This window comes from Excalfactoria chinensis, chromosome 4 (assembly GCF_039878825.1).
Source record: "Excalfactoria chinensis isolate bCotChi1 chromosome 4, bCotChi1.hap2, whole genome shotgun sequence".
NCBI classification, from domain to species: Eukaryota; Metazoa; Chordata; class Aves; order Galliformes; family Phasianidae; genus Excalfactoria; species Excalfactoria chinensis.
The window spans coordinates 77,486,953-77,507,461 of record NC_092828.1 but is presented as its reverse complement, the minus strand read 5'-3'; the positions used below and the strand labels follow the sequence as shown (position 1 = coordinate 77,507,461).

At 35.7% G+C, this 20,509-nt stretch overlaps 1 protein-coding gene across 1 annotated transcript in view; it reads right to left on the bottom strand.

The window, feature by feature from the left end:
* LOC140251378 (connector enhancer of kinase suppressor of ras 2-like) overlaps window positions 1–20,509 on the bottom strand; it is a 177,067-nt gene that overhangs the window by 8,749 nt on the left and 147,809 nt on the right. The window contains exons 18-24 of the mRNA XM_072335085.1: window positions 20,077–20,252; window positions 19,194–19,267; window positions 13,722–13,793; window positions 3,326–3,396; window positions 2,506–2,609; window positions 534–1,041; window positions 34–233 (exon numbers count right to left, since the gene is read on the bottom strand). Coding sequence (XP_072191186.1) covers window positions 34–233; window positions 534–1,041; window positions 2,506–2,609; window positions 3,326–3,396; window positions 13,722–13,793; window positions 19,194–19,267; window positions 20,077–20,252 — 1,205 coding nt within the window. The remainder of the gene's footprint in view (window positions 1–33; window positions 234–533; window positions 1,042–2,505; window positions 2,610–3,325; window positions 3,397–13,721; window positions 13,794–19,193; window positions 19,268–20,076; window positions 20,253–20,509) is intronic.

Genomic DNA, 20,509 nt, shown 5'->3' with positions numbered 1-20,509 from the left:
TTCTCATACACAAGATTAATGATAAAGCCTTACTTTTAAAGTGCTCTTGAGTGCTCTGATGTGGTGAAGCTTTTCATTGATAACTGGATCATTACATCGCTTTACAAAAGACTTGCGAAACTCCTGCTTGGTGGAAGGGCGCTGTTCTCCAAAAGCTGACAAACTAGCTTGTTCCAGAGATTTATAAAGCTCTTGCAGACCATCTAAGTTTTCTTCAGTTTCTTTTATGCTTTCTGAAAGAAAAGAAAGAAAACTAAGAACAGCCACAGCAATTCAGCTGAAGTAGATAAAAAAAATAAACTGCAAATTAGTGTGTAAAATAACCTTTGACACAGCCTTCCCATTTTCATTTTGAAAAGCCACAAAGCTATATCATTTAACACTACATTCAAGCATTTTAAATGCAAAGACCTCCACAGTCACTGATGAATTTGTCAGAAACAAATATTGATGGACAAAAACTTGACTGAGAATAATGGAATTATTACTCTTCCAAAGCAGTAAGTAATATCAGAGCATCTCCAAAAGCTTACCTTCTGCACAAAAACTATTATGCCTTCTAATAGGAATTTTCTCTTCTAAGTTTTCCTCTGTTCCTTCTATGGACTTCACACGTCCCTTAACCCTGACATCTCTGTTTCGTGGAAGACTTTGACTGCGTTGCTTCTGTGGCCTGCTATGAGAGCCATGTCCTCTCTGACATTCCACTAAAGGGAAAGGCCCATCCTGTTCATAATTATGACGTCTTTGTACTGGCAATGTTGCTTGTCTTCGTCTTTCTGGTGACATTCCAGGCTGACCACTCACATATTCTGGATCAGGAGGAACAGTTTGGAGAAAATGGAGCCCTGAACTGGTTAATGGAGTCTCTATCAGATCCTGCCATGAGCGTCTTTCTCGGTAGGGAGGTCTGCATCCTGAAGAATGTGTGCTTCCTGCTACATCTTGTCGAGAATCTTCAGCAGAAGAATGGGAATATGTTGATTCACTTGAAAAGTGTCGTCCATGTTTGACTTCAGGGAATGGACTTGATGAAGTCACCTGGAAAGAAACAAAAAAGATCTGACTTTAAGACAAAGTTTCAAATATACCCAAGAAAATTTCAAGAATGATATTTACTAATAAATTGGGCTTATATGTGTGTTTTGATATGTCATAATATGAACCTTTGTGAACAGAACATACCTAGCTGTGAATACTTCTATACAAGTGCATAAAAAGTATTCACATAAAGTATGCTATGTTTTAACCACTCCCTATTCTTGTTTTGCACATTCTCTGCCTGTTGTTAACTACTGCTGGAAAGAACCACTTGGTAACAAAAGTCTTCTGAAGACCTGTCCAGTTTATGCTCAGTCCAGCAGAGTGCTGTGAAGACATGAAAGCCCACAGAAGAAACCATAATTGGATTTTTATTTTTATTATTATTTTTAGAGGATAAATATCCAGCCAAACAAGAAAAAAAAAGCCAACAAAAAAAAACTTCAGCACCCAGGAAAATTTCTGAATTTGGGGGACTGCTAAATGTATCTGATCATTTTAATTCTGCTGGGTCTGTGTATCATTGTAATTCAAAAAAACAAAGAGAAAGGCAAAAAAGTGAAAAAACAGAAAGGGAGAGGCTTAACCTGTGTCTCAGTTGATAAAACAGCATCACATGGGTGATTATCAGTCTGAACTTCACCCATGTGATGCTGTTGCCTCAGTCACTCTTTCTTTGGGTCTGGTTGTGTGAGGATCGTGTCATTCACGCTGAAGAAAAATCTGAAAGAAAAATAGAGAACAGTCCTACCTGCTTAGAAACAGATTAAATATCACATCATGTTCTATATGTTAGAAATGTTCTTATTTGCTACTAGAACCTGTTTGTAAACACTTTTTCCTCTAATTTATCAAAACCTCTCCCTACACAATATACTAGAAGTATTTTTGTCTGCTACTTAATGTCTTTTGACGCTGGCAGAAAATACTGTCACTGCTATTGTATTGTATGCAATGCTTCATTTGGTGAAAAACAGACGAAAAAAATAAAAAGCCTTACCTCTAAAAATTCATTTTTACAAATGAATGTTCATACTACAATGTAATTATGAAATGAATGTGATCTGGTCTTAATTTCAAACACCCAATAATATCCAGTGTCCAATACTCATGACCTAAAAACAGTCTCGGTAATGCAAACTGTCCCATTCATTGCATTATGTTCACATTCTGCAGTGAAGTCAGCATTTGAATCTTTTGTTGATATTAGGTATTGTATCATACTACAAAAAATGTAGTATACACAGTCTGGTGGCATATCTGTGTAAGAAGACCTCTCCTTACTTTGTAGTCAACTTCTTATGAAAACACTCAGTTCATAGCTCGTGAGGGACAGCACTAATTTCATTCTTACAATGAGATCTATCTTTGTCCAACCTTTATAATAATTAATATTCTAAACAAACAAAATGCAGATCAAAGCGCATCCTTGGTGGTGACCTAATGTCAGTATTTATAACTCACTGAAGGTGTTCGGTGATAGGTGTCACACAGTGTTGAGGAGCCTTCCTGCTTCAGGGTTAAAGAGCCGTCAACATCATCCTGGTCACTTTCACTCCAGTAATCTGCTAACAAAGCATTCTGGGTTTCAGTGATGTATTTTTCCACAAGAAAGCTATTCTGACAGTTTCAAAATATCATTAGCTTGCAAGGGCAAACATTTCACAGTCACCTAGGTCACTTGGCAGCAACTAAGGAGCAGATCTTGCAAAAACAGACGGTATTTCAGATACACAGGTACAAAGAACTACCTTCCAATGATTTAGGATAGTGTTACAGAAAACACATTAAGCACCTAACCACTGTACAATAAACAACAGCTTCTGGTCAGAGTTTCAAAAGGAAACTTCCTTCAAGGAGCCAATGTAGAACTGAGCCTAAACATTTACTTGAACTGCATTCACCTAATAGGTCATGACAAAAAAGGCAAGGCTCAGAAGATGAAGAATGGATCTAAAGCACGTCTTGACCCTGTAACTGTGATGTCTTCGCTTGCTCTAGGGTGATGAGCATAGGTAATGGCTCTGCTCTCAGGGATTATAATGCAGCATGGACTTTGCATTGTGTTTATCATTTTTCTAAAATATTTCTTAAAATTATTATTCTGTATTTTATTTTATTGTTTTGGAGGCACTAATAAATCTAATTCTTCAAGGCTATACATTCTTATGATAAGACATAGCAGCCCATATGTTAATAAAGAAGTCAGTTATGACATCTTCAGTTTCATTCAAATAATGAACAGATGTACTCTCTGCTCTTTTACTTATCTCTGAAACATCACCTTCATCAGGATGGATATCCTTGTCATCAGGTGTGTAACCAATTGCTGCGAGACCCAGACGATTCATCCATCTAAAAGAATAACAGGAAATGAAGAAGAGGGATACTTAAAAGCAGTGTCAAGTGTAAACCTGATGGTGTACAGATTCCCATCACATATAAAAGTCAGAAACAACAGTTAGTCCCTACACTGAGCACTGCAGACTGTTAAAATCATGATTCAGATAAATTCAGTAGTTAATGATTTCAAGTGACTGAAAGTTGTTCCAGTTCACACTGCATTTATTGCACAGGAGCACACTGTATTTATTTTGATCACTACTTCAAGAACTTTCCTGAAAATGCTACCAAGAGACTATATAACAAACTGGAATGATGATAATACCTGCATGAAAACCCATATCTGAGTTACAGTCTTAAATACTCCCTTACACAGTGACCAAATTATTGTCATCAATTTCGTAGCATATTGAATGTGTTTTCTAGAAGGAGCTCTGTTTTCTTTTCAACAGTGAAACGCACATTTTGTTAATAATTATTTTCTTGACTGATGAATCCTATCACAACAAAAAAACCTTTCAAAGACTGCTCAAGGAAGATATTAGGAAACATTAGGTACTCTACAACAGTCACCATTTTTTTGCAGATAGAAACAGGAAAGCTATTAAGTATAATTAGAACAAAACAAGCTTTTAAGGGCATTCATGAATACATTACTTTTGTAAAGATGAATATGAAGGATAGGAGCAAGGAGACAGAAAATGAAGGAAGAACGTACTCCACTAAAAATAGAATACAATTCAGCATGTATTCATCTACTGGTCTAAGCAGTGCCCTGCAGTTGCTCAGAGCATTGGTCTTCATCTGTAATATGAGATAGAAAACTGACTCACTGTATGGCCTTCAGCAAATCATTCTATATATCTTATGACTTACATAAGCATCACAAGAGGATAACAACATTTACTTCTTACAGGTAATTGTTATAATGATTAGTTCAATTGCAAAAGTATGAAAATACAAAGAACTGTACAATTGCATTGCTTTGCCTTTCCATATTAAAACAGAAGTCCCCAGATTGGAAGTGAAAATTAAATCAGTGATTATTTTTCACAAATACCAGCTACAGGCTTACAACTGCTAACAGAGACATTGCATCAGCATGCATACCTCATCTTTATCATTAAGGAAGTAAATTTCAAATGGATTAACAGGTTTACTGAAAGGCTGATTTTCTGCAGTGCTCACCAGAATAATTTCATTCAAGAAAGGACACGCTGATCACTTGACATTTGCTTCATTTTTAACAGGTGATATTTATAGCAGTAATTGAAATGACATCATACTTTCTCAATATTAAACATTTTTATTTACTATTTTTTCAACAGCTATTCCTGAATTTCTAAGCTTGTTAACATTGGAGAAAAACAGCTGTAGTCATATTTTACCTTGACAATTAAGCATTATGCCTTAGATACTTTAACTAAGGTTCTGCTTAAGCGCCAACAATAACCAGGGTGCTACCATCTTCAAACTCAAACCAAGTTCAGCCTCTTTGGTGATCAGTGCGCTGAAATTTATGTTGGATTAAATTTCTTGCCAGTTTTATCTTGTTGCTCATTGTTATTTGCTGATGACTGTTAATATTAACCTTCAAAATAACATGGACTTCCTCAGCAGACAGATTATCTACTTTATTTATATGGCCTCATCGTCCATATCTGGAAATAGCAGAAGGTACTTTTGCTTCTCGAAGGTTGCCCAGATTTGTTTTTCCTACCAAAAGGCAAGAAGATCCTTGCAATAGTTACAAGTACATTCTTACCCCATTTACCACAATTCAGAGTTAGCTCTTTGTCAAGAAAATGAATAGAGATATCTGATGACATTCACTGGTTTAAAGTGATAAATTCTCATCTAACAAAAGAAAAAGAATCTCAATCTTAGGTTTTGTATTTTTTTAAAAAGCCCAAGTGAATGTTTTTGAGGTTAATCAGGAGTTACAGAAGTGCTGAGATTACAGATCTTTTTCCTACAGTTAACACATCCTTCCCCCCCGCCCCCAAGGAAATGCAAACTCAATTCAAAAGGAAAGCTGTGTAAACATGATGAATTTGCCTGATGAGCAAATGCATGCTTTCATTTTTATTAAGAAAACAGGCAGCCAAGGTTATAAAAAAGTTCCCTCTGGAAAGCGTGAATCTCAGCCACTTGGTTCAGAACTTTGCACTGAATGCCTTGAGGGCAAATGTCAGGTTTCAGGAAGGCAATGGGAGCTGTGTGTCAGAATCAGACTCTCTAAGGGATAAATGACTGCATGCTTAATCAAAGGTCATGCAATGCAAGACTATATGCTATATCTGTCAGGCAGTACAGTGAAGAAACAGGAGATAGTTTGTCTAGTTTGGTTTATACTGCTGATTCCCTCACAGCACTTTGAATTGCGTGGGATCATAAAAAGACGTGAGATATTCTGGCAGGTACATGCATAGCAACCTTACATGTACATCTCCATAGATCTCAGCCCCAGAGGCAGAAAGTTTGATGCCTCTTACTCAATAATAATAATAATAATAATAATAATAATAATAATAATAATAATAATAATAATAATAATAATAATCTTTCTTTCCTTTGCAATTCATTTCTCAAAAATAGGCAGGAAACAACTTAAACAGTACTTTTCACTAGGTTTGATTCTAGACTGGTCAGCAAATGGTAGGGTTTGTATTCTGGACAGAAAATAGCTGTGATGCATGAGGAGCTGTAAGGTATCCCAAGGATACTCTACTCCAACATTTTATTTTCTTGGATGTATAGAAGCCCTATGAGAAACAAGTCTTACCAAATTACATACATTGTAACAACTTATAGGGAAACAACAAGTGTTTTAATGATTTTTTCTTATTGCTTTTACCTTAGAAAGCCAAAAGGAGGGAATGGGAAACCTCAGGAAAAGTCACACCAATACAGGACTAAGTTTTGTACTATGTCTCAATAGCTCAAATTTTAAATAATTCAGACTTTGTTTTAATTAATTCTGTTGGTTACGACCAGGCACTGTTGTCATCGCTTTGGGATAAAGTCGAGCTGCATGGCAGGAAGTTAAGTTAAATTTACTGAGATAATTCTGGTTAGTACCAGGGGATTGCAGCCTAGGGACTGTTCTGCAAGTCTGATTCTACCCCAAGGCCTGGAAAGGGATGTTTACAAAGACACTGAGGGCAGTCATGAACTAAGTAGCTGTGACAATAATCAAAACTTGATACTGAAGAGTGAGTCATGCTTGAAATGCCCTGAGTTGTCAGGAGTCAGCAACATATTCTCTTACTGATCATTTAATAAAAACACTGGAGAAATGCTAAAATGGACTAAACAACCAGAAAAACATTTTCATGCAGCTTCACTGTCCTAGTAGACTGCATTAAAAAACAATGACATGCCACCTCTCATTTTACAAATGCAGCAAGTTTCTGTTTGCTGTTACAATTCCTCTTGCCGAGTATAACAATGAGCCGAGCCAAGGTCAGTGCAAGTCCCTGGGACCAAAGGCAACAAGAACTCTCAGATCACTAATCCATTTTAAAAGTGCCCGGCAAAAGATGGAAACAATTTATGAAGCGATGCATGCTTTCATCAACGGTTGTAGAAAAAAGAAACCATTTCTTTGAAAACAAAGTGCTAACCAGCTGAATCACCTACAGCTGCTAAAGGAAGTCAGGTGAAAAAATAATGATGCAGGTAAAGGCCAAAATCTGAGAAAAGAAAACCACAGATCCCCCTTAAAAAAAGGACTGAAAAAACGTTGCAGAAATACTAGGATATGGTACATTTGAGTTGGGGAGTAAATAGGAAAGTATAAAAGAAGACAGTACTCTTAATTTATAGCAAAGTGCTACCATCAAAAAGGATGGCTTCCTCATATGCGAAGAATTGGTTAACACCTGTATTTAGGGTAACAGAGTAGTGGTTTGAGTCAGACGTCATCCACTTGGCTATTTCTTTCTAACAATCCAGAACAAGGTAAACATGAGTGAAAAAAAGCCTTGGAACATTTATTTTTTTTTAATTCTGAAAAGGTGTAAACTCAGGAAATAATCCCTCCCCCGTCACTATTCATTTTTCTTAAGTGTTTCCTTAAAAATGAAACCAATGAAATACCAAGATGTTAAAGCACATCATAAATAAATACAGAGTTATGTATTTAAAACCCATCTCTTATCTTTCTCGTGTCTTTTCATCAATTAATACTTGCACTTCCATGTCAGCACAGGTTTGTATTTTAAAATTTTCAGAGCAGGAATATAAGGAATATATCTGTCTTTACTTTGGGGATTGCTTATATATATATATATGTGTGTGTGTGTGTATATATATGTATGTATGTGTATATATATGTGTGTATATATGTATATATGTATATACATACACATATACATACACATATATAATATATAATCTTTTAGCCAAATAATGTGCATATATATATATAACATATATATATTTGGCTAAAAGATTATATATTATATATATGTGCACATTATTTGGCTAAAAGAAAAAAAAACGGATCTGAATTGGAAGTTAAATTCAACTAAATCAAGTTATCTTTTAGTTTATTGAAATATAAGTCCTCTTGAACCATCTATTTCATACCTACAATTTATTTAGTGCAATTTATATGTATTTTCAGGTTATAAACTTTGTATTACATCTTCTCAGACCAGTGAGATAATTGGATTCCAGAGCTCACTGTAAAATTATTTGCAATACTGAATTATATTTGTAAATCAATTCTGTATCTGGTATGCTGGCTTCTTTCTGACCAGTCCTGCTTAATGGATGTCTGAAAAAATCAATGTTTCCTTTTTAGGCTCTAAGGGTTCATTATTTTCACTGTTCACTAAGGCTGTACAAGTAACACCCTCATTTAACAGAATAAAGGTTCATGTAATAGGTATGGCTAAGATTATTCCTTTTTTTCACCACAGAAAAGAAGCCCAAACATAACCGATGTCTCACCCTGACGTATAGCACTGAATGGTTTTCTCAATGAGCTCATCTCTCCAAATATATCAACTCTCAACAGCCTGCATTTCTACTGTTTTATTTGACACAGTTGCTGGAATTTGTGAAGTCAAATCATTCAAGGCATAAACTGTAAGTACTCTCTGATTTTATAATTTGACACGACTCCGTGGATCTTGTTTCATGCATTGTCTTCTTAGATTTGTCAGGCTGGAAAAAAATGAAAAAAAAGCCCCAGACACTTTAGGAATTGACAAGTGAACCATAGCAATTGATGCCCCCTTTGTGTGTGCATCTACTTCATGCACTTAATGGGGATTTTTTATATTTTTTATATCTTCACTCTGTCAACTGAATGCACATCTGGCCTTTGTGCTCAGAAATCTGTTTTGGTTCTATTTTCTTCTTTTTTGTCTTTAAATCCTGCTGGATGATAGACAATAAAATTCACTGCTTCTGTGGCAAATAAATAACCCTTGTGGCAATAAATAAAGCAGCATCTTACTGTACAGATATAATTCTGTAACACAGAAAATATATACACAATAACGTTATGATAGACCACAATTTCAAATAAAAGCCTCAGGAAATCTACTGGAACCATCAGAGAAACTCACTCAGCTGGAACATCTCTTGCCAAATTTCAAATACATTTCCAAACACATCTGTAGCAGCTCTAGCACTGCCTAGGCGAAGCAAAAGGAGTAGCCATTGTTGAAATGAACTTGGATTGACATGCTGGTACCAAAGGGAATCAGTTAAGTAGGTAAAGGAACCAGTTAAGAAGAAACTAAAATATTGTCTTCATTAGTGAAATGCAGTGACTGGATTTCACACTAATGTAGTCTTGTCCCATAGATTTACCAGACTACTGTGGATAATTCACCAGACTTTCTTGATATCCATCTACAGGCAAGTACCAGTTGCTACCTCCATCTACCACTTCCTTTACTATGCCATTGCAGATGCTCCAGCATGTGAATCCACCTTGTATGCCAGGAAAAGATATGGATGAGATTTTGGGGTTTGGAGGCAGGAGGCAGAATATTGGTAAGGAAAGGGACGATTTATTTCTGAAATCTGATTTCCACATACTGTTACAGAAATCAGACCAAACAGGCCAAATAATACTGTTAAAGGCCTGATTTTTATAGTTTTATCCACCACTTCTTCTTGTTAGTAAAAATTCCAGTTTTTGCAGTGTTGGCTTAATATTTCCAGTATAACATTACAATTTGGGACTATAACACTTGTTCATTTGTCACTGGGAGGTACAGCACTCTTCTCAAAAACACTGCTCTATTAAATGCAGATGAACTGTTTGGCCCACAGAACAGCTATATCGATTCACAATGGTATTATTTCTAGCAGAATTTGATTATGTTAATTTTGTAATTCAGACTATGCAAATCCTAGTTCCTGTGCATTAGGGATAAATTCACACCTGAATGCTAATTTGGATTGTGTGTTGTGTAATTGCAGTTGTGTTTTGCAAACTCCTATAAATTCCTCCAATGTACTGCTAGAAACCAGTCTAGTCTGGTCTGCATCAAGGAAGAGATAGTAGTTCACTAATCTGTGGAAAGAGTCCATAAGTCACAGAAGGAAGACTTTGGTGGCTTACCAAAAGAAAGGACACTTTGAAAACATACAGGCACCCCCTTGTGCAGCATCTTCCCCAGACTGAGTGCTGCATCTGTACTACTGCAGTGTTCACTCCCACATGTCATGTTTTCATCCAACCTCTGGGGCCTGAAACTTCTGATCAGAAATTTTTTTGCTTGCAACCGATGGGTTGTTATGTGAGCACAATAATTCAGAGGCTTGAAGTGGCCTTAAGAGTGACTTCACTTTTCCACGATTATGAAACAAGTTTGTAGGAAGATACAAAGAAAGAAGGAAAAAAAAAATCTGCTGTTCCTGCTAATTTACAACACTATTGGTAGACATAAATTCAGGGATTTCAACCTGTAAGCTTCTTTCATATTCCCCACAACTTCTCTGGGCAAGATACCGCAGAATAAGAACTCTTTAATAACTGACACAGCTCAATTTCTTAAAGAACTTGTAAATAAGGACAGACAGATGTGACACAGATAGCCTTCCATTTGCTTGTTGACAAGTGTCAGTGTCTAATAGGAGTATATGTCAGAGTTCTTTAGTTGCCAAGATCTTTTCTTAGGGGTTAGCTTAGTCATAAAGAAAGATTAAAAGTAAATTACAACTGTAATACACGCACAAATACTGGTCTTGTATCCCACAGCTGACCCGACACTTGCCTCAGCTGATTAATCAGAAGTTAAGGCTGTGATTACCAATTTCCCATACAGGTGTATACACTTGTTATACACCATACACAAAAATTCAGAAGATACGCACCCTGAAAATCGCTTATATTCAATAGCAGTTTAATTCAGAACATATCAACCTTTTAAAGTTTCTTTTTAAGAAAAATAGTGTTTTACAGACTTTCAGGTCTTGGAAGATATTATGAGTGATTCCTCCCAGATCAATTTATCATCATTTTAGACTTAAGTAGATAGTGTAATTTTGAATGGCAGCCAAAGATTTGTGGGAATTATTAATATCATGAAGTTAACCCAGTTATTCAAATCAAGCGTGGTCAAATGGTTCAGCCTATAACAGGAGGGTGTTTTTTTCCTTTCTTTAACGTTTGGAGTCTCCAAGGAGACTGTAAATGAACCACATGCTTCAATCACAAGGAAATTTTAAATAAAATAGACATTGTAAAACAACTGAAAATTAAATTCAATGCTAATTTCCTTAGGAGTATTAAAGCTATAAATAGGTTATACATGGTCTGGGAACAGATGAAGCACTTGTGTGAAATAAGGCTTTAACAAGCTTGGAATACCACGTGACCATGGCAAGCAAAATTTGACTTCATCAATTTCATTATTAATTCATTTCTAAGAACACAGCTATGCTCATGTAGACCTGACAAAACAGCACGAGCATTAATTTTGCAAAGCAAAGTCTGTCTGCAACATGCTACACAGCAGGCAAAATTCTGCTGCAAAAGAACAACACTATCTGCTACACACAAATCAATTACTACCCATCAGTGAGTAGTACTTTCAAAGGCCACACAGTATTAAAGGCAGATTCCAATATTCTAGAGATTAAAAAAAAATCCAATCTAGTAAACAGTGAATCTTGAATAAGAAATTGAATATAAACAGCTGTTAAAAACAAGCTGTCGGTAAATGAAGTTGAAAAAAAAAAGGCTATATATTCTCTACATCATGAATGAAGAAATGCTACTTTCCTCTTCTACATATTAAACCTCTTTTATTTTTCAGTGTAAACATGGAAAATCCAGTTAAATTTTGTGGTGTCACCAGAATTATGAGATACCATATAACGTATTTGCTGTATTACCTTAGAGTACATGGTTAGCAATGTGTTGGAAGGATAACAGTTAGCTTTTTAGGTGCATTTTTTTTTTCTATGAATCTTGCATACTCCATTTAAATTTCAGACATGATGTCTGGGGTGAGGAATTCCAGGAAGAATATAAAGGCTGCAGGGGATGCCCAGAGATTTTACAGAGGCAGCATTGCAATCCATCATTTGGGTTGCTGAGTGAATTACAATGACCCCATTGGAATAACACTTCTGGTGGAAAAATACTGCAAAAGAAAAAAAATTCAAGGGGAAACCTCACCCCTCTTTGTCTCCTCTCATGGAAAACAGAAAAAAAGGCTCTAGTTAATTCCAAACTATTGTGACAGTATGATATGAAAACAGATCCTGGCACCCTACCAACTGTTAGGCTCCATGGAGGCTGTACACTGTCATAAAGACAGCTGTGTTGTCTCCTTAGTATAGGAAAATCAATAGATATTTTATTGAATGTACATCAAGACTTCCTGGTTTTCCTTGAGTCAGAAAATGTTATGGTATAATAGTGAGAGCTTAGCAATGGCACTTCAACAAATCACATCTATCAAAGTAGCTAAAATTAAGGAAGAAACCATGCATATTTTAAACTGGAAGAAGAACCTCAGTTTTGTACAGAACAGATCTCAGCCAGATTACATAACCAAATAATGAAACACTGCTAACAATGAAAACAAACTTTTTGCAGTAAATTTACATCCAGGTAGTAAACTTTGCTACAGTGAGATACTCCTGAGAACTGAACCTCCTCCTCCTCCTCATTAATGAATGATGAACAGGCCTGAAGTGCTTCAATACATCTAATTTTATGCGTCAATATAGTTTAAAATGATCTCTTGATGTTATTGTTCCAAAGAAAAAAATCCATCTGTATTCTGAAGGTAGCTGAGCCTAAGTCTCCAAACAGAGAAGACTAACGAAATTTCAGTTCCATCAGTCTATGCCATGCAAGATTTAAGGCTTCAAAGTCTGGTAAAGTTTTCCCACGTGTCCTTGCTTTTTACTCCGGCTGTGAATAAACAAATTCCCGAAGTAGCAGGAGGAGGTGAAACATCTGACTCTGTCTTTGATCCTCCCAGACACTTCCCCACCTTTATCTAGCCTCTGCCTTCATCACTGAGTCACAGGATAGAAGTACAAGGTAATTTAGGTTGGAAGACATCTCAGGAGGTCATCTGTTCCCACAGCCTACTCACTGCAGAGCCAACTTTAATTTTGGATCAGGTTGTTCGGGACCTTGAATGCCCTCCCTGCGCAACCAAGGACATTTGACAATACACAGCAACACTACCAACCCAACGTTGTTAGCTTTGTTGGAAGAGTGATACAATGGATCAAATTTTTGTTGTTGTTCTTTTTTTTTTTTTTTTTTTTTTTTTCTGAAGTATTTTGACATGAAGAATAAATGCATCTCATTAGTTTAGTCTTATTCCTGTTTAAAAATAAATATTTGGAATTGCTTTTCACAGGCTTTTGGTGGCATTATGCTAAGATGAACTAACAGAACTCAAAACTCTCTTATCCCATAATGCAAGTTACTCTCAGAAGCTTTGGTAGGCATGCATTGTTTTTACATACAAGAAACTGTTAGAGCATAACATCTATAAGGATATTTTCAATGTTTAACAAAAACAAACAAACAAACAAACAAAAAACCCAAAGTGTCATAAAAAACCTCAAAAATTTAATGAACAGAGATGAGACCCACACAGCCAACTTTCCTAATACCTTTACAGAACTGTGCTACATGGCATGACAAAAAATTCCAGCCAACAAAATAAGCCACACAATGTAAAGCTGTACATACTAAAACCAGTGGAGGACCAGAATGGATCATATTGAGAACACGAATGATCAGCATTACATCATGCTCCAGGAACACATTTCTGTGTGAGATGAAGTATTATTTTCAATTATTGGTGTATCAAAGAAAATAATATATTACTTACCTATTCATTTCTTCAAGGCAGTCTGTTGCAAAGTAGAAGCTCTTTATTTTGGGGTGACATGCTTTGAAGGCACTAGAAAAGAAATGCAAAGAAGAAAAATATATTTTCTTTCAAGGATCTTGTCTACAGACACTTAAGACCAACATGCACCATAATTATTCAGCATGTTACAAGCTTAACAGGCCTTTTGAATGCTCAGTCTTTCAGATGGATTCGTACTGATCTGTTTACATCTACATTTCAAAATTTACAAGTTTCAGAAACACCTGAATTACTTAGAAATGTAAATTCATTTAATAACTGATGATGTTATAAATTAGAAACATTTTAGATGAAACTGAAAATCTTATCGAGTAAATTTAAGTACTTAATAGCTGTTCCAAAGGTCAACTACTCTAAAGGACTGTGATCTTGACCCCACCAATTTTCTCACATATGGCTGTGGCTTTTGTTCTACTCAAAGAAACACTTAGGACAACCATTTTTTGTATCAATTAAATAATGTAACAATTAAAAGGAGTATTGCTATCAAGGAAGCCACAGGCTCAGACCATTAAATACTACTGTTTTGATTAGCTGGCAAATGAATAGAATAGAATAACAACTATCATACATAGAATTTAGGTTAAAATACTGACATTTATATGGTAATCAGTAGATGTAAGAATTAGATTAGAAATCATTATACATGACATTATGAACAATCTGATTATGCATGTTTTCCACTATTAAAAGCTTAAATGTAAATGAGTGTTTTATTAATGTCTATGATTAATTGCAATTTACAGAGATTGAAAGCTGAAGAAAATTGACTTGAGCACACCTATTTTCTTATGTATACTGGTAATGCATACAGTAATAGTCTTTCCTAACAAAGGATTTGCAAAAGAATGAGGTAGCAGAGTTGTATTCTCTGTAGTTTCCTTTTTCATGAGTTTATATGTATATTAGAAGGATAAATTTACCTTTGCACAGAGGGTCATCATAAAACATCTCGAATCCACAAAAAAAGATGCAAGAAATATTCAAGCATTGTTTTGACTTATGAATTGACAATTTCAATGAAGATCCTAATCTCTACTTCTGCTGATTTAAAGCATGCACAAGTCACAAGAAACTTATAAAAATGTGATGTTCTAATGAAATGAAAAGATGAATGAAAAATCAGTGGACAAAAAATAAGCAAGCAAAAAGGCAGAATATTCTGGCATTTACTGTAAATACCAACACTAGAAATTCCAAATAACAGGCAGCTTGTATGTTGCAAATGAAGACAGAATGCATGGGAAATCCTTAAATAGAAAGGGAACTTTTCTGATGCCCACTAGATGGCATACAATTGTTAATTATATATACTGAATTTTAAGATTTTACTGCAGGAGATTTTGATCTAAGCATATGTTATTTATGGGTACATTCTTTTCCCTGACGTCAGTTCTCTTTACGGGTAGTTGGAAACATTGCACAACATCTTGACCTTCTAGTCTTCCATTTGCCCAACCATCTTCCAACCTTGAGATTTAAACATTGACTTGAATTGGACAGGATTATGTGGTGGATCTAGAGATTCTAATCCTTTTGATTAAGCCTGTTAGAATATCACATGATGGAGTTTCTGCTTGTAAACAGGATTATTTTTCTAGACAGGAAAATTACATACATAAAAGCATTAAAACGCCAGTATTAGTGTCTCAAAGTCAATCTGTTAACAGTCAAAGGATTTCAGATAAACAGACCTTAAATTTGTCTCCACTATGTTCATGTAATGGCAACATGAAACTGCAGATAAGTTTCCAGATAAATATTTCTATACATGTGGATAAAACAAATAATGTAGAAGAACGATGTCTGAACGATGTCTGTATTTTTACCTCTGGCTTCTTTTGGAGCACCCCACAGTGAGTGCTGTTTGGTTTGCAATCTACCAAGACTGTTAGGCCTGTTTCCCAGCCAGCCAGCTCCCTGCAGGGGAGCTCATTCACAAGTGCAGTACTTTGCAGTGTCGTTGATGGATCTTGGAAGATCCTTGCCAACCCATTTACCCAGACTGTGTAGATCCACCCAAATTACAGCCCTGCTCTTGAGGCATCAACACTTTCCCGCTCTTTGCTGTCATCTAATGTGGGGCCAGAAGTGTATTTCAGTTTTTAGGAATACTGCTCTGAGAACAACATGCTACACCTTCAGACCAAGTTCCCTGCTATTTCAGGCACTGTATCACATAATAGATTTTGCAAAGTTATCAGAAAACAAAAATAAAAATTACACAATTGGTATCAACTTCCTAGATAATGTAATGCCCACATATATTGGGTGACCCACATATGGGTGACAGAGCACTGGAACAGGCTGCCCAGGGAGGTGGTGGAGTCTCCTTCTCTGGAGATATTCAAGACCCACCTGGACGCCTACCTGTGCAACGTGGTGTAGGGAGCCTGCTTTGGCAGGGGGGTTGGACTCGATGATCTCTAGAGGTCCCTTCCAACCCCTACAATTCTGTGATTCTGTGATATTATGTCAATGAAATATTATATAGAATTCTGGCTGCGTTGTTTCAACTTGAATCAACAGCCCAAGTGGTCACTTTTTAAATTTTTGGAAGTTTGGTCAATACATTAGTGATCATATCCTCATTTCCATTCATCTTGTGGAACAGCATCATCACAGGACATTATAATGATCAGTATCTTTGAAAATAATGTGATATTCATGTTATGACACGTAAAAACTTAAGTAACTAAAATTTCTAATAAAATATGATCATTCTACATCATGAAGATGCAGGCTTTGCCCAAAAGCAATGGAAAGTTTACCAGCATGAAAACAAGAAAGCACCTCTAGTAGGGGCAAGGTCGTTCTGCATCCAAATATAGCCTAGGAAGCTAAACTAGTCTGAGATAGTGCCATGATTCATATAATAATCAGAGTCCTTTCATTAAATGCATTAGTGAGGCAAATCATCAAACCGTATCAGACAATGCATTCAATGACTGTATATTTTAGTTAAAGCTTTCTTAACACTATTGCATTCAGTGTACACTATGGACATCAGGAGCAGTCACACTGTAACACAGCATTTCCCATCTGATAGAACACTGGATAAGACAATCTAAAATCTAAAAATAAAGGACATTATTCTTGAAAGACTTCAAATTTTTATGTTCAAATGGGAAACTCTTCTGCTTTGAACAGTGGTGGCTCCGAAAAAAAAAGGCAGATTTGAGGAGAAATCCAAGCTGAGTGCCATAAGGATTTTTTGAGAGAGCTGGAAGAATCCTAATATGAATATTGCTGGGCTTCTATTATGTACTAAGTGCTCTTTCAGAAAGTTTTAATTCATGTAAAAGTGCAAGAACCTACCTAAAAAATAGGAAAGAATTAGGATTATTTCCCATCCTTTTTAAGACAATTGCTTTACTAATTTTTGAACTGTTAAAATGAACTCAGTCATACAGAAATAAAAACACAATCAGAATTACATTTCCATATTTCAAGCATGCAGCAAAACAGGCTATATTAAACACATACTAAGAAAAACTATTACTATTACATTTATTATTACTATTATATTACTATTACTACTATTATGACAAATATATTGTAAAGTGGAAAGAAGCAAGAACAGGTCCTACAAAATATTCCCCTAGCTTTCTTAAAAGGAGGCAAGAAAATCCTAGCTAAAGTGTTTCATTATAGTCCAGCAGAGACAGGAAGAAGCATTTCTAGGTTATATTTATTTAGATTGCGCCACCATCACCTCATTTGCAAAAGGAATGCAGAAGAATCAGGTCACAGAACTTTGTCCCCAGGCTCACCAGAACCGTTAGCTTCTGAGCAGAATCAGGCAATATCAATCATTCTCAGTCCTGTCCTCAGTAGGGCAACATCAAAGAGGATCAATAAGTGCTTTATCAGTGCACTTATAGAAACCATGAATTAGAGCTGTAACACAAGCGGGGCCTGTCATTCACATACACTGATGATACTCTTTTCAGTCTCTGGAAAAGCACATAAAAGACTAGCAAGTGTAACATGTAGTTTTTATGATAGGGCAAATATATAAATGATAGCCCAGGAAGAAATCAAAGGAAAATTCTGCTCAGTGAACAATGGGAATACTATTAACATCTTCATTATACTTTTACCTCTGGACCTATGTCTTTTTGAAAGTATTCAAAGCCTGAAGGTACTCAGCTTTCAGTAGTGTTCAAAGTTTTAGTTAATCAGACTTTCTGCGCATATACCCTACAGAAATTGCTCTGTAAGAAGTGCTAAGATTAAAGCTCTGGAAGCTATTTCCAACTGTGCACAATTGCCCTCTGTTAAATCTTTATTAATTCACTGAAATTTGTTAAGTGTTTTAACAAAAGGGTATTTTTTTTTCCCTGTATATTTGTTCAATATTATTATTAATATCTACTTGCTCACAGAAAAATTCATAGTGCTCAGTTCATGTTAAACTTCTTCCGTGATAGTCTCAGTTGAAAGAAGTATCATAACTATAAACTGCACTGTCATCTTCTCCGACAGTAATAACACCTTCAGACAAGAACAAGCAATTGAAGAGATTTGATTTGCTAATCAGCAGCCTCTACTGTAATTCACATCTTCTGTGCTTTCTTGTGCGCATGTCCATAGTTGTAGGATGCATTCCTCAGACCAAAACCATGTTTAGTCAGCAGAAAAGCACGACAAAAATTCAAGATGCTTAGTGATAACTGGAATAGCTTTAGCAAGAGTATTTTAAAGCTATTCTATGTAGCTCCTGAGGGTAGCAAGTTTTAAAAATCTATATGATGCCTGCAGATATTCAGGAGATACTGCTGAGCTGCTAGTCTCAAAGCATTAGAATTATTAAACTTACTGTTTGACAGCTATGAATTCTAATCCCAACACTGCCTGCAAACAGTGCCTGTTATTAATTATGTGGCAAAGCTTAACACATGCTTTTTACTGGGAACAGAAGGCAGTAGCAGAAATATGCACATAAGAAGCAGAAAAACTGAAACACTGTGTTCATTTTGTATTTGGAACCTAAATATTTTAGCAGTTGAGAATAACTCAATATTGGATATATAAATGTCCTCCATAAAGGAGAAAACTGAGACTATATTCACCAGCTCTTGCTATGCTAGTTCTTAAGATATTTCCTATGGTAATTCTTGCACATTTGACTCTTATCCTGAAGACTATACTGAACCTAAGAAACTTTCTATCTGTTGGCTAATGTATTCCCTTTTTTCCCCCCTGTATTTATTTAACTAAAGTTGGAGCTTGGCTGATGAAAGCATTATACATTTTTTTTGTAAGATGGCTCATAGAATTTACATTAAGTTGCATCTTTTAAAATGAACAGAAACAAAGACGAAGCATTGCTTACAGTTTTCAAGGATTTCTTTCTGAGTTTTCACTACCATGTATAATTCCAAGAGCAATCCTTGAATTTAAAAGCATAATTGACACATCACTTACTGTTTTTTTCTGCATTCAATTGCTCTGTCTATCCTGAACTCAGGCAAGCTAATGAATCCTTCTGCTTTTTCATCCTATCGAAAGAGAAAAAGTGATAGGAGGAACACACAGCTGAAGAGAAACAAGCAGTGGTCATTTATGTCTTATACTAAGAACAACCTCCCAATCAACTGGAATACTGAACATATTTTCTCTAAGAGGTTTTTATTAAACATTTAGTTTACTTGATTTTTATGAAACTTTTATGAAGTAAGTAAATTGACTGCTCCTTAAAGGAGCTGCAGTCATCCTAAAGTCCCTTTGTTGATGATTACTCAAAACCTTTCAGTGCCAAATGAAGCACACTGTATAGCATTCAGGATGTTAACAGCCACAGGAAAAAATAAATCTATTTTTTCTTCATATATTCTGCACATTGAAACTGTTTTGTGTTTAAGCCACAATTGTACAAATGATCTGTCCTTCTGGTAATAACCGCGGAGGTTCCTACATTGAGCTCACTGGTGTTTAAATGGAAAAGTAATAACTAGAAAGTAGTTCCTGTCACTTTTTAATTCCCCTGAAGTAATTTGCCTTAAAAAACAAGGAGATACAGTAACATCAGTCAGATTGTTGAAAAACACAAGCTGAATGTGAGTGCTGTGTTAGTCCAAACAAGAATGGAAGAATATTAAATACTGATATATTTGTTGCTTTAAGAGAACCATGAACCTCGGCTTTTTATTAAGAATTCAAAAACAATTCCAATTGAAGTGTTCCCAGCTCAAGTGAACCAGACATGGCAACTAAATTGGCTATTCTCTAATATTTATAGACTTTATTCAAAAGAATGATAAAAAATAAGGTTTAATTTAGGCTTCCTCCAAACACAAAGTATACTTACATTCTGGTTTGTGTACCAGTACAAGGAAGAATCCTTCAAAATAAACCAGTACTTCTTCCATTTCTGTGTGAAGTAACCTTTGGCATCCTTTTTCTTCCACAGCCAGCCTTCACAATCTCCATGCCCCAAGTCTTTGCAGGAAATTCGTCTTCTGCTCCCACTCGTCAGAGAGCTCCCTGAGAACACAACAGCAGTGTGAGACATCTCTCTGAATGCTATTCTTCTCAATATGACCGCATTACTAATTTTAAATGATGAATCAATTCAAAAGTCTTCAAGCCAAATCCTGTCCAATTTCAGAGAGGAGACTGAATTAACTGCTTCCAAATTCCACAATGCTCTACAGTTTTGGTTTCTGCATGAATACAAGACAAAAAGAGCTTTTTTAGAGGATCTGTTCCTCTTAGGACTGCATTTTTAACTGATTAAAATA